This window comes from Miniopterus natalensis, chromosome 13, assembly GCF_054644295.1.
Source record: "Miniopterus natalensis isolate mMinNat1 chromosome 13, mMinNat1.hap1, whole genome shotgun sequence".
Classification (NCBI taxonomy): domain Eukaryota; kingdom Metazoa; phylum Chordata; class Mammalia; order Chiroptera; family Miniopteridae; genus Miniopterus; species Miniopterus natalensis.
Window position 1 is genome coordinate 11,861,847 of NC_142093.1, and position 13,608 is coordinate 11,875,454.

Here is a 13,608-nt window from a genome sequence, read left to right on the forward strand (position 1 = left end):
CTCAGCTCTTTTATGGCATCTTTTGTTAAAGCTCTGGGTCAAAGCAGTAATAGGTGAGATCTTGGCTATTTTTAGATTGAAACTATACATAATGGTGTTGGGTTCCAAGAAAAATCTTTCATCTGGTCCTACTAGCTAAGCTTAGTGTAAAGGGTCTGTGACATGCATGAATTGCCTTTTTCAAAACAAAACAAAAACTTAAATACTGGCTTAACCAATGACTTGATTTGGCACGTGGAGTCAGCCCACAGGTGGTGTTTATATTTTACAAAAATGATTGCTGACACTTAAACATTCAAGGATTTCAGTAAACATCCAGAACTTCTGGCTTCTCTGGCAAAACCAGAAGCTTTGACAATACTAAAGCCAAAGCCAAGTTATCAGCTGTCCCTCGTAGGAACTGCTTGAGTGGTCCGATTCATATGCCCCCGTCCCTTGTTTAACATTCTCTGCTCTGACTGGACCCTTGTCTGTGGCCTCTGCTGTGTGTTGAACATGCAGTGGTCACGATCTGTTGGCAATAGAGTTTGCCGGTTCTTGAGTCGTCATAATGTTTGTACAGGTCCTGGTCCTGGAATCCTTACTTCTGGTTAGCTCTTGATGAAAAGCAAAGAAAGTCATTGTAAAGAAATAAATGAAAGCTTAAGGATGACTTAGTAAATGAACATAATATTTGCAAAGAAGGAAAAGATGTTTTATAGTAAACTGCTAGTTAAGAGTGGCCAGCCCCAAGTACACTTTATTTTCAGGTGTATTTATTTTGGAGTTAATAGCAATCAAAACAAATCAAGTGACAGGTCTTTTTTGTATGGATAAGATGACTGTGTTCCTGCAGCCTGGACACTGACTGCTGCAATGGAGTTGGATCTCTTGAGCATTTCTTCCCAGGACAGATTTGGGTAATAAGCCAAGTAGAAGGCCAAAGCTCCTACGAAACTGTCACCAGCACCCTGTAATTAAAAGCACAGTTGTGGAGATAAGCATGTAGTCACCTTTTCCCCAAACTTGTGTTTTTAAAATATTTAAGCACACTTTTATTTTAGAGTAGTTTTAGATTTACAGAAAAGTTACAAGGATATGACAAGAGAGTTTCCATATACCCCACACCCAGTTCTGAGAATACATTACTGTGGTACCTATGTCACAACTAATGAAATAGTGATATATTATTAACTGAACTCCATGGTTGGTTTGGATGTCACTAGTTTTGCTTAATGACCTTTTTCTGTTCTATGATCGCACCCAGGATACCAGAGTACACTTAGTTGTTACGTCTCCTTAGACTCCTATAGGCCGTGACAGTTTCTTAGACATTCCTTGTTTTTGATGACGTTGATTGTTTTGAGAACTGGTCAGGTATTTTGTAGAATGTACCTCAACTGGGATTTGTCTGTTTTTCTCATGGTTAGACTGTGGTTGTGGTTTTTGGGAGGACGACCACAGAGGTGACATGTCATTCTCATCCTATCAAGGGTACATACTGTCAGCACACCATACCCGGTGCTGCTGTTCCCGATCACTTGGCTGGGGTGGCCTTTGCCAGGCTTCTCCGCCCTGAAGGTACTTTCGCCCTTTTCATACTGTACTCTGGAAGCAAATCACTAAGTGCGGTCCCCACTTAAGGGGTAAGGAGTTACGCTCTACCTCCCTGAGGGTGGAGTAGCTACATAAATTATTTGGCATTCTCTGTGGGGGATTTGTCTCTTCTCCCTCATTTATTTATTGAACCACTTAATTTTATCAGTATGAACTCATGGATATTTATTCTTTGGGCTATAATCCAGTACTACATTATTTTGTTGCTCAAATTGTTACAGCTTTGGCCACGGGGAATTCTTTCAGTTAGCTCTGTGTTCTTTTGACATACCCCTATCATTTTGTTTTTTGGGTGCTTTCTTATTTTCTGACATTATAAGATTCTCCAGGCTCATCTTGTATATTCTCTGCGCTAGCCTGAGAATTAGCCATTTTTTGTATAAAAATTCATGCAGAAAGTGGTGAGAACCATTCAGATGTTTTTTCAAACGAAACAGGGTCATACAAGGTTTCTTTCCATTTTCCCCTAAAGCTCCAAAGGTCTGAGTTGGTGAAGACTATATAGGGACCCATGGAAATAGAAAACACCAAAGAAAGTCTGTTGACTTCTGCCTTCGGGCACAATAATACCTACTTATCTGATCATCTAACAGATGTATTTTAAAGAAATTAAATGTGATTACACAATTTCACTTGAAAAATCATTCTGGTATTTAACTGAATTCAGGGTCATTTTCCAGTTCTTCCTAGTTTGCTGGGGGTTTTTTGGTTTTGGACCCACGAGCTTTCATAACAAATCTTGAAGCTATACTTCAGCCTTAACAAAGGCCTTGGCATGCAAGACTCTTTCAGTTGCAGCTGAAGGATTTAATGAGCTGTGTGCCCGGCACAGTGAAAAGGAATAAAATCCATTGTGGATTAAATGCTAAACTATGTGGCAGAGTTTGGATTTTTAAAATTATTTTTATTTTACCCTCACCCGAGGATATTTTCTCCATTGCTTTTCAGAGAGTGGAAGGGAGGGAGAGAGAAACATCGATTGGCTGCCTCCGCACGAACCCCAACCAGGGCCGGGGATCGAGCCTGCAGCCGAGCTATGTGCCCTTGGCTGGAGTCAAACCGGGACCCTTCAGCCCGCGGGCCAATGCCTTAACCACTGAGCCAAACCGGCCAGGGCAAGAATTTGGATTTAAAGAAAGGGTTTGAAGAAAGCCTCCCTAAAGAAGGGAGTCCTTATGGAAGGAGACAGATTTATAGAGAGAAGGGCAGCCTCAAAGAACAAAGACCCAGGACAAGGAAGGAACAGAGTGAGCTCATGAGACAGTGAATAGCTTTAAGAAAAATGACATTTTCCCTTGTTTACACAGATAAAGCAAGCAATATTAAACTTGCCAAGCAGTAATAGTAATGCAGGTATGAATTCAACACTCTCCTTCCCATTAATGTTTTTTGCGTGCCTAAAATGTGTCAGGCACTGCTAGGTGCTTTGCAATTGTTTAATCTTTCCCGAAGGAAACAATAGAGAAAGAGACACACATGGCTGCTGCCTTCCCTAAGTTTACAGCATAGCAGTGCGACAACAGAAAGGTCTGGAGCCGGAGAAATTAGGAGCTGGGTGGAGAATGTATTATGAAAACATGAAAAATGCCACAAGATATGAAGTGCTATGGCCAACTCTAAGGTTCCAAGTTTTGGTTCCTCACATCATATACAAAATTAAATTCCAGATGTGAATGTAAGAAATATAACAATAACATAGTATGAAAATTTAGATGAATATTTGTATAATCCCAACCAAGGAAACCATAAGCATGTCAGTAAACCCAAAAGCCATATTGAAAAAAACATATCTTAATTTTTAAAACAACTTAAAAATTATGTACCCAAAGGCATTGTAAATAGTCAAATTAAAAACAGATTTGATGACAATTCTTGTAATACGCATGCCATACTGCCAATATGCAAAGAATACCTTCAAGTTTCTGGGGAAAAGACAAATCCAGGAGGATAAAAACAGACAAAAGAGATGGGTTTACAATTTCAGAAAAGGAAATGGAAGTGGTCAATAAGCAGTAAACATATGAAAAGATTAATGGCAGTCAAAGAAAATGCAAATTAAAACATTATTTTACCCATCAGATTGATAAAGTAGTAAGACTGATAGCAAGAGCAGCAAATACGGAGATGGAGGGGACAAAGGTACTCAACATTGTTGGTAGGAACATAGAAGAGTAATGCAATATTTGTTAAAATAAAAAATGTGTATACCCTTTGACTGGGCAATCTTGCTTCTGGAAATCTACAGAAGAAAAGTTCCTATAATACCAACGTATTCATACAAAGATGCTTATTGCTGCATTGTTTCCAAAGGCAGAATATTGGAAATAATGTGGTTGTCCATCAGGAGAATGGATGACTAAACTTTTGTACATTCATATTATGGAAAACTATGCAGCTATTAACATTTATGAAAAATCTATAGTTAACATCACATTTAATGGGAAAGACAATGCTTTCCCCCGAATCCTAGGAACAAATCAAGGATTTGTTGTCACTACTTCTATTCATTATATACTGGATTGCCTCGCCGGTGTAATATGGTAAGAAAAAGACAGAAGAGGTATACAGGTTTAAAAGGAAGAAGTACAACTTTCTTTGCAGATGGCATAATCACCTATATAGAACCCCCAAGAAATCCAGCAAAAAAGCCACTAGGAATAGTGGGGTTAGCAAGGTAGCAGAATACAAGGCCAATATTTAAAAAAAAAAAAAAAGTTGTATTTCTATATACTAGCAATGAATAATAAAAAGCAAAACCATTTACAATAGCATCAAAAATATGAAGTATTTAGGTTTAAATGTAACCGAATATGTACAAGACTTGTACACTCTTATTATGGAACGCAAGACAGATTTAAAAAAACTAACTGTTAAGATAAACCATGTTTGTGAATTGGAAAACAATATTATTAGGATGTCGCTTCTCCCTAAACTGATCTATAGATTCACTACAATTCCAATAAAAAACTCAGCTGGCAATTCTTAGAAACTGGAAAACTGATTCTAAAATTTATATGGAGCCCGGCCGGGCGTGGCTCAGCGGTTGAGCGTCGACCTAGGATCCAGGCGATGGGGTTTGATTCCTGGTCAGGGCACAGGCCCGGGTTGCGGGCTCGATCCCCAGTCGGGGGCGAGCAGGAGGCAGCCAGTCAGTGCTGACTCTCTCATCATTGATGTTTCAATCTCCCTCTCCCTCTCTTTTCCTCTCTCTGAAATCAATAAAGATATATTTAAGAAAAATAAATAAAAATAAAATTTATATGGCAATACAAAGGACCTAAATTAGACAAAACAATTTGAAAAAGAACAAAGTTGAAGATTTCAAGATTTACCATAAGTTACAGTAATTAGATACTGATGTAAAGATAGACATATAGATCACTTAAACAGAAAAGAGAGTCCAGAACCAGATCCACAGATACATGGTCAACTTATTTTGTAACAAGGTAATTCAGTGGAGGATAGGACAGCCTTTTCAACAAATGGTGCTGGAACAAATGGATATCTAGATGCAAAAACATGAACCTCACACCATATACAAAAATTAAGTCTAAATGGGCCATAGACCTAAATGTAAGAGTTAAAACAACAAAACATACAGAAGAAAATATAGGTTGACCCAGCCACAAAACTGAGAAGTGATTTATCTAAGGGATGATTCCAAAACTAGGTAAGTTGTAGAGTCCCATTAAAATTTATTAAGAATCTATGAGTCTATACTGATATTAAATAAGTCAATGGAAAAAATAAGTAACGGAGAAGAGAAAACTCATCCTTAAAGTGGAATGTCAACTAGTAAATATAAAAGTTTGAAAATCACCACTTTGCAACTATCATAGTAATAACTAATTCAGGCAAGAATCATCAATTGATACATTGAAACTACTGGATAAAGGCTTGATGAAGGCAGAATGTTTACGAGTTTAGCAGTATTTCCTCACAGGTTGCCTATTGATTACAAAGTGAAAGAGTAACTGCCTGGTGGACACCGCCTCGGTCAAGTGCCAACATATCAACAGTGAGAGAAGCTGACACCACGTGCTCCCCGCCGAAGGGCCTTGACAAGGACATAGCGTTACTTGGGCAGTGTTCCTGCCCAAAATGCATAACCTATTCAGGTCACGAGGAAGCATCAGACAGACTTAAATTGAGAAGAACCCTATAAAACAATGGCCTTGTGCTTTTCAAAAAAGATCAAGATCAAGAAAGACAACCAATGTTGAGGACCTGTTTCATATTAAAGGAGACTAAAGCAACATAAGAATAAAATGCAATACATAATCTTGGACTGGCTCCTGGACCAAAGATGATAAAGAACATGACTGAGCTGCGCATGTAAGGTGACTTCAGTGTCAAGTTCCTGAGTTTAATAGTTATGTTGTGGTTTTGCTATGCCCTTGTTCTCAGGAGATGTGTCCTGAAGTATTAAGAGGCACGGAGTCATGATGTCTGCAACTTGCTCTCAGCGGTTCGTCATAAAAGAAGTCTGTTGGCTGCCTGGTGCTCAGGTGGTTGGAGCACTGTCCTGTCACCCACAGCCTGTGGGCTCAACCCCCGGCTGAGGCACGTATGGGAGGCAACCGACTCTCACACTGATGTTTCTCTCTCTTTCTTTGTCCCCCTTCATCGCCCTCTAAAATCAATGAAAAAAACATATCCTCCAGTGAGGATTAAAAAAAAAAGTATATGTATTTTGAGACACAGCAATTAAACAAATGTGGCAAAATGCTAATAATTGGTGAAACTATGTATAGCAGAGTACTGGAACTCTCCTGTACCTCTTACTTTTAAAAAATTAAAAATTTTATTAGAAGTTTTTCATAAAACAAATTTTACTAAAGAAGTTTTAAAAATCAACATCAGTCACTTTGTGAATTTTCAAATTGGCCAATTTCAGTCTCTGGATGGTTTCCCTCTTTTTCCTAATTATGTGGACATCTACACGCTGGAGTGAACTGAACTGATAGATAGATGCTCTTTCCTACATTCAGGAGCACCCTGTGTCGTCGATGCCATTTCCTTTGCAATTAAAAACCAGGCAGTGACACCATCTGAAAGTCGAGGGGACTGGGAGCCACATTTTCTGGCTGTGACAGTGACTGCAGAAAAACTGAGGTCTGGGACATTAGTGATAGCGTCATTGTGATGGCATCCAGGGTCCCGTGCCAGTAACACAACTGATCGCTTTTGTCTTCAACCAAGAACCTTGACTGAGGCAAACCCACATGTTAAACTCTTAAGAGACGCCAGAAAGCTTGTGTGTTCCATTTCTTGATGACTCCCGAGTAATATAATCCCTAAAAGACATATATGCGTAATCGATGACTGCTGATGGCCCAACTCTCAGCTGCCCAAGTCTCCACCTTCTGACTTTCACTGAAGTGAGATGGGCTGGGGGTGGAGTTCCACAGTCTTGTCATAAAGAGGGCAGCAGTCGGTCCTCTGAGTCCAAAACCACAAAGGAACAGGGAGGCTCCTGGCTGATGGGCCATCAGCCCAAAGACGCGAAGACCAGGATATGCTATCTTAAAAGTCACATTACCTTCAACAGTGGAAAAGTGCTTTGAAATTTAAGCAAGAAAGGGGCAGAAAAGTACTATGGAACCTTCGAGGAGGAGTAGAAGGGTGAGGGCGGGAGTGAACTTTTACTCTTTGCTCTGCATCAGGAGGCAGCAAAGCTGGGTGCTTTCATACACACGCAAGGCTGACCTTATTTCATCTTTATAATGCTCCCTCTCCCCTGAAACTTGAGGAAACTAAGTCTTAGAGACGTTAGATAACTGGTCCTGGGTCACACAGTCAGTCAGTGGCAGAGCTGCAATTCGCATCCAGGCCCAGTCGAGTCCATGCTCTGTGCACATCACACCACGCGGTAAATGATTGCGGGAGGCAGGCAGGGAGGGAGGCGAGGAGGAAGGAATCATGCTGAAAAGAATCTTCCTTTTAATAGCTCACATTCCTTTGCACTTCTCTTGGGACACTTAGGACATTGTGCTGTTTTGTGTACAGGCCTGCATACAGTCAGGGACACTTTGAAAACTCTTTGGGGGCAGAGACCACATCTCTGTCCCCTCTGTCTCTCCCACTGTGTCACTCAGTGCTTTGAGTTGACCTGACCTATTGGTCCTGTTCCATTGTGTTCTTCTCTTCCCAGGTGGCCAGGTGACCCTCTCTGAACTACCTGTGACTTTCTTTTGTCAGTGAAAATGGAGGCTATTCTCATTGTGTTGAATCTGTTTATACCACGGGGCTTTCAAGTGCCAATAAATTACTCGGCTGTTGATTCCCACCTTCAGAATAACTATTTTTATACATAGGTATAATTTTTTTAATGGAAAGTGCTTTAAAAGTGGAAGCTGTATTGTATCACTGTGATTTTCCTGCAAGTAAAGTACTTTCCAATCAATCACTCTTGGAATAATGGAACAGTTCTCATTGATACAACATGATGGTTTTAACCTTTTACTGAAAATTAGTTTTGTGCCAAAAGGGGTGACGGCATAAATCGTCTTTCCTCAATAGAGATACCCACGTGGCTACTATTCATTGTCTTCTCACAATGGTTTCCCCTTAAGGAAGAGCTGCTTGCAGAATGGATGTGGGCTCTGAAGTTCCTGCCTCCCAGGGCTTCACACTCCTGGGTTCTGAGAAGTTCTGCTCTGTGGTACCAGTAGAGGCAGTTGGCATATCAGTGAGGTGAAAAGACAGCAAAACGTGCCCTATGGGCTACGTGGAGGCAGCCATGCCTGGGGCTGCAGGGTATGGTTATGCAAGGTGGCACTACACAGGGCACCCAGCTGAGGGGTGACTGGTCCCGCAGGCCATGCTCGGCTCGCCAAGCTGTGTGTCCATCCAGAGGGGCACCTTTTTCTAGTTTGCACAAAATGCAACAGAGATGGGCAGCAACCCTGGCGACCCCTAGGATTCAAGGAGGTTAAATAACTTGCCCAAGGTAAAAAAAAAAAAAGGTGGTAAATGGCAGTCAGGAGCTGTACCAAGGACATCTGTGGAAATCCAGCAACAGAGCAGGTGGAGAAGCTATTTTGGGAGAGAGAGATTGGGCTTTTGGCTACTGCTCAAATTTTCCTGTTTCCCCATGGGAAGGGCTTATGTTTTCTATAGTGATGAAGAAAGACAGGGACGAGGGAGCGCGACCACGAATCCCTAATGATGTTCCTCCGTATGGGGTCCTATTTTCCGAGGAGAGAATGTGAACTAGAGTTGTCCTGGGCAGGTGTGGGGATAGGGGGGTGTGTGCAAAGGAAGCAAAGGTTTTGGGAAAGAATACTTCAGATGAACAGCCAGAGTGCAACCTGGGTAAAGAAGGAAGAGACGTCAGGAGGAGTCAGAAGAAAGTGGAGGGAGCTAAGGAAGTGAGAACAAGTACAGGGCAAGAAGAGAGCTGGCTGTGATCAGAGTAGGGTGTGAGGTTTACTCCCGCAGAACTGAAGCAGCGCCAGGTGCCACCCATTTCCTGGGAGTCATCACTGGAGTGGAAGTGAAGAGTCACTGTCGGTGAGGCCATCTAGGAACTGGGAGACTTGGTGATGGTCATCCTCATGGCACTGAAGTCATCCTAGTGATGGCAGCATTGGAATGGAGAGACAAACGGCGACGTAGATGCCAGAGTCTTAGACGAACAGAATGATCAGGAAAGGAGGTCAGGGCTCTGTAACTGAGCTGCATGAGCCTCAGAGATGTAGGGATCTCTGCAGGAGGGTAGAAGAGGGATGGCTGGAAGCTTTGGCATCAGGAGCAGCTTTTGCCTGCGAGGGCTGCATGGGGAGTTAAGGATGTAAAAGAGCTTGCTTTAAGGAACAGGACAGCCAGCGGGCTTAGGGGAAGGTTTAGGAGGGAGAGAGGCACAGAGCAGTAAGGGACTCTCCTGGCCCCTGTGTCTCCCTGACCTGCCTCCTGTCTCTGTCACAGGTCCCCCTTCCTCCTCCTGCACCACTGATTCTGGCGTTCCCTCGGGGTCTGTCCTGCCCACTTCCCTCTCATTCCTCATACTTCCTTGGGTGTCTCGACTACCGTGCAGTTACAGTTGAAACTGTTATGAATGCTCATCACCTACGTAGCCCAGACTCTTCTCCATCTTCAGGCCCATAGATCTGCCTGTGAGTCTGCTCCACCAGCCTCATGCACTCTAACTCCACGAGCCTGAACTGAACTCATAACACCTGAACATGGGCCTCTTCTTACCTTTTCAGTTTGTGGTACCTCCACATTGAAAATCTGGGGGGTCTTCTAATATATCTCTCCCATATACCTAATTAACCACCAGTTGCCAATTTTATAGTTTTGTGTTTTTTTTAATATATCTTTATTAATTTCAGAGAGAGGGAAGGAGAGGGAGAGAGAGAGAAACATCAATGATGAGAGAGTCATTGATCGGCTGCCTCCTGCACGCCCCCGACTGGGGATCGAGCCCGCAGCCCGGGCATGTGCCCTGACCGGGAATCGAACTGCCATCTCCTGGATCCTAGGTCAATGCTCAACCGCTGAGCCACGCCTGGCCAGGCGCCATGTTTAAATGTAAATATTTCTCAAATCTGTGCTCTCATCTCCATCCCTACTCCCACTGCCCTACTTCATGCCTACATCACCTCTAGAGGACCATTTAACTTCCTAACCTGTCTCCCTGCCTCCAGTCTGGCCCCTTCCAATCCATTCTTGACACTGCTGTACATATAGCCTAAAGCTCTTTGAATGTTTCTCATCTTAGGATAAAATTTCAGCTCCTTAGCATGGCACACGAGGCTCCCTAGCCCACTTTCCCAGTTTCATTTCTCCCTCCTGTTCACATACTGAACTTTGGGTCTTCACTCCTGGAGATATCTCTGCTTCAACTCTTCCCTAGGCTAACTTCTAAGACGCAACTCAGCTATTAACTAAGGCAACACATATTTGCTGACTGGCACTATACTGAAGGCACTGTTTTCCCTGACCCCGTGAGTCCGGGTTAGGAACCCTCCTAGGTGCTCCTGTCTCCCTCCTTGGCCTTTGACTAGGAGCACACCCTGTCAAGATGCCCTGTAGGAGGGATGACAATGAGACAGGCTTCTGAAAGTCCTAGTTTGCCAAATTCCAGATGTTAGAAAAATGGATGGGTTGGAAGGCATGACTATTAAGTGTGGTTGGGGAAAAAACCCCATGGTGATGAAATCCCCGAGGTAAGAATTTGTCAGGCGGCTACCAAAGATCTCAGATGATCTTGCAAGAATGATGTCATCACGAAGCTTCATTTGTTAGGAATCTGTGCCCACACTGGATGATTCATTGCCCAAGCTGCTGAGGGACCCTAACAGTTAAAGCCCTTGCATTCCTCCTCGATGTCCTAACACATTCCATCTGACAAGTAGAGACCACTTTCCTTTCATTTCAAAACCTCTCCCTACACAAAGCCATCCAAAGCCTACACTGTGGACCTGAATTCCTCAGCCAGGCTTGTGGCTTTAGAGGCCAAGGAAAAGGCTAGATGGAAGGAAACATGACTAAATCCCAAACTAATTTCTTCTTCAGAAGAAAAGAATATTGCACGGGCCCCAGGAAAGGCAGAGAGAACAACCTAAACCCAGCAGGGTCCCTGCTGCTGTCCACCCCCGGCAGGCAGGGCCGCACCGACTGCTGAGGTGGCTGATCCTGCGGCCAGCCTGGTGGCAAGTCCTGCCTTGCTCTTGCTTCCAAGTTCTAAGAACGGGCTTCTGCCTTGTTTCTGTTTGCAGGAGCTTGAGGCATGAACATGTGGCAGGGCCTGGGAAAGTAAAAGTCATTCTTTGTCCTTAGAGGGCTAGTCATGGATTGGCAGGAGATGTGGGGTCATGACCCCTTGGGGAAGCAGCACAGAGGGAAAACAAACCAACCTGGCTTTAAATCCTGCCTTCTCCCCATTCTGTAAGCTGTGCCATCTTCTAAGAATGGTAAATTCATTATCTTTAAACTTCCAGTGAAGCCCATAGCTGGGGAAAATCTTTTTCTCAACTGGGACAATGCAGTAATTGGTTTGGAATCAGACAGACCTGAGTTGAAGCCTTGATTTCACCACTCTGGCAAGTTATTCAACCTCTCTGTGACCTATGAGGTAGGGCTATTGTAAATACTGAATTAGATAACGTATGTGAAAAGGCCTAGCCCAGTGCCTGGAGCAGAACGGGTGTTCAGCAAAGGTGAGATAGACTGGATGGTGCCATCTGGAGGCCCTTTGATTTGCTAATGTTCTTGAAAACAAAAGCCCATGACCTGGGTGAGAAGGTTCCAGACAAGAGTTCTTAGGAACAAAGAGGCTCAAGATTCTAGGGCATGACCCCACTTAACCCCAGGGCAAGGGGTTTATGCTGTGCTTGGCCTCAGAGTAGGAGGATGAGGGTCTCCAGGAATGCTCTCGCAGCCAGAAAGAGGCAGAAGAGGTGGAAGCCAGTGTCCTGTAGCTTTTGATTACAAGGGAGGCCAGGCTGCAGATTTCTAGCAGTGGCCACGTGTATGTGCTAGGGTCTCTGAAATCCATTCCTCTGTGGGGCAGGGGAGACACTATGACATCTTTACAGAAGTTGTGAATAGGACATTAAAGAAATGTAAAGTGAAGAGTATAAAGGTTCCTCTAGCCAGTGCATGACTGGGGAAGCTGGTAGACCTCATGCTTGCTTTTGGGGTGAAGGAACAGAGGGAGAACACTGAGCGGGACTTCTGGGAGAGGCCTAGAGCTGGGAAGGGCTGGAGGACAGCCCTGTGCTGAGGGAGGAGGGTGCCCTGTGCACCTCCACCAAGAGGGCTGCTTTGATGGAGGACCCTGTTTCCCATCACAGCAAGCCAGCCAGTGGGCAGAGGGCTGCTGCCCAGGGAGAGGAGGTGGTGGCAGAGTCTGGAGGGCGGCAGGCCGGCTGAACAGATGGTGCGGGGACAACGTGATCTTGGAGGACATTTCTCTAGTAGTGCTGGAACCTGAAGTTGGTGTTTGTCCTATTTAGTGGTGGACATTGGGTCACCTGATTCTCCTTCTCCGTGTGACTGACCTCCCCACTCACTCAAGTGTGAGCAGAAAGAGAAAGGCCCTGCTTAGACCTGCCATTCAATCCAGGGTGTGCACTCTCAGCTGGGGCATCTCTCTCCACCGGGGTGAAAAATCATCCTTGCAGGGGGTAGGGGGTAGTGGTGAAAAAATTTGTAATGATTTGTGGCTCTCCAAAGGGCCACAGTACATAAACAGATATAGATAGACAGACAGATAGAAAGAAGGAATATCTGTGGTATTAAAGTTTCATGGGAGAAGAGGGCAGTTAGGAAAAAAAATCTTAAAACACTCCTTGGGGTGGGTGAGTGGGTGACTAATAAAAAAAAGGTTGAGAAACAGTGAAGTAGGGCCTCTCGTCCCAAAGAACTGCCAGTATGCCCGGCGGGCGTGGCTCAGCAGTTGAGCATCGACCTCTGATCCAGGAGATGGCAGTTCCATTCCCAGTCAGGGCACATGCTGGGCTGTGGGCTCGATCATCCCCAGTCGGGGGCGCGCAGGAGGCAGCCGATCAGTGACGACTCTCATCATTGATGTTTCTCTCTCTCTCTACCCCCCTGAAATCAATAAAGATATATTTTTAAAAAGTCAGTATCAGGGGCTTCTGGTGAGTCCCAAAGCCCTAACCAGCAACCTCTCAATTGCAAAGCACACTGGGCAGGTGTTGGTAGCTCCCTGCCTTGTTTCCACTGAGCCAGAAATTCCTGCATCTCCCAGCCAGCTCCCTCTTGTTTACCTCAGTCTCCAGTCTCCATGGCCACCAGTAAACCGCGGGCAAACCCAGGCCCGGAATGAGGACTTTTACAGGGAGATGAGAACTGTGTGGCCTGGCCTGTCTTCTTCCCAAAGCAAAGGCTCTCTCCTGGGTGACAAGACAGAGTGCTGTGTCCGATAAACATACCGTGAGCCACAATGGAGCTTACACAAGACAAGGGCTCCGTTTCACAGCTCAGATCTGAACATTTCTGTCTCCTCTTATCAGCACATATTTGCATCATAAGGATGAG

At 44.2% G+C, this 13,608-nt stretch overlaps 1 protein-coding gene across 1 annotated transcript in view; it reads right to left on the reverse strand.

The window, feature by feature from the left end:
• Window positions 1-325: 325 nt before the first annotated feature.
• Window positions 326-13,608, reverse strand: part of RBKS (ribokinase) — a 57,613-nt gene continuing 44,330 nt past the window's right edge. The window contains exon 8 of the mRNA XM_087823908.1: window positions 326-950. Coding sequence (XP_087680034.1) covers window positions 777-950 — 174 coding nt within the window. The 3' untranslated portion in view covers window positions 326-776. The remainder of the gene's footprint in view (window positions 951-13,608) is intronic.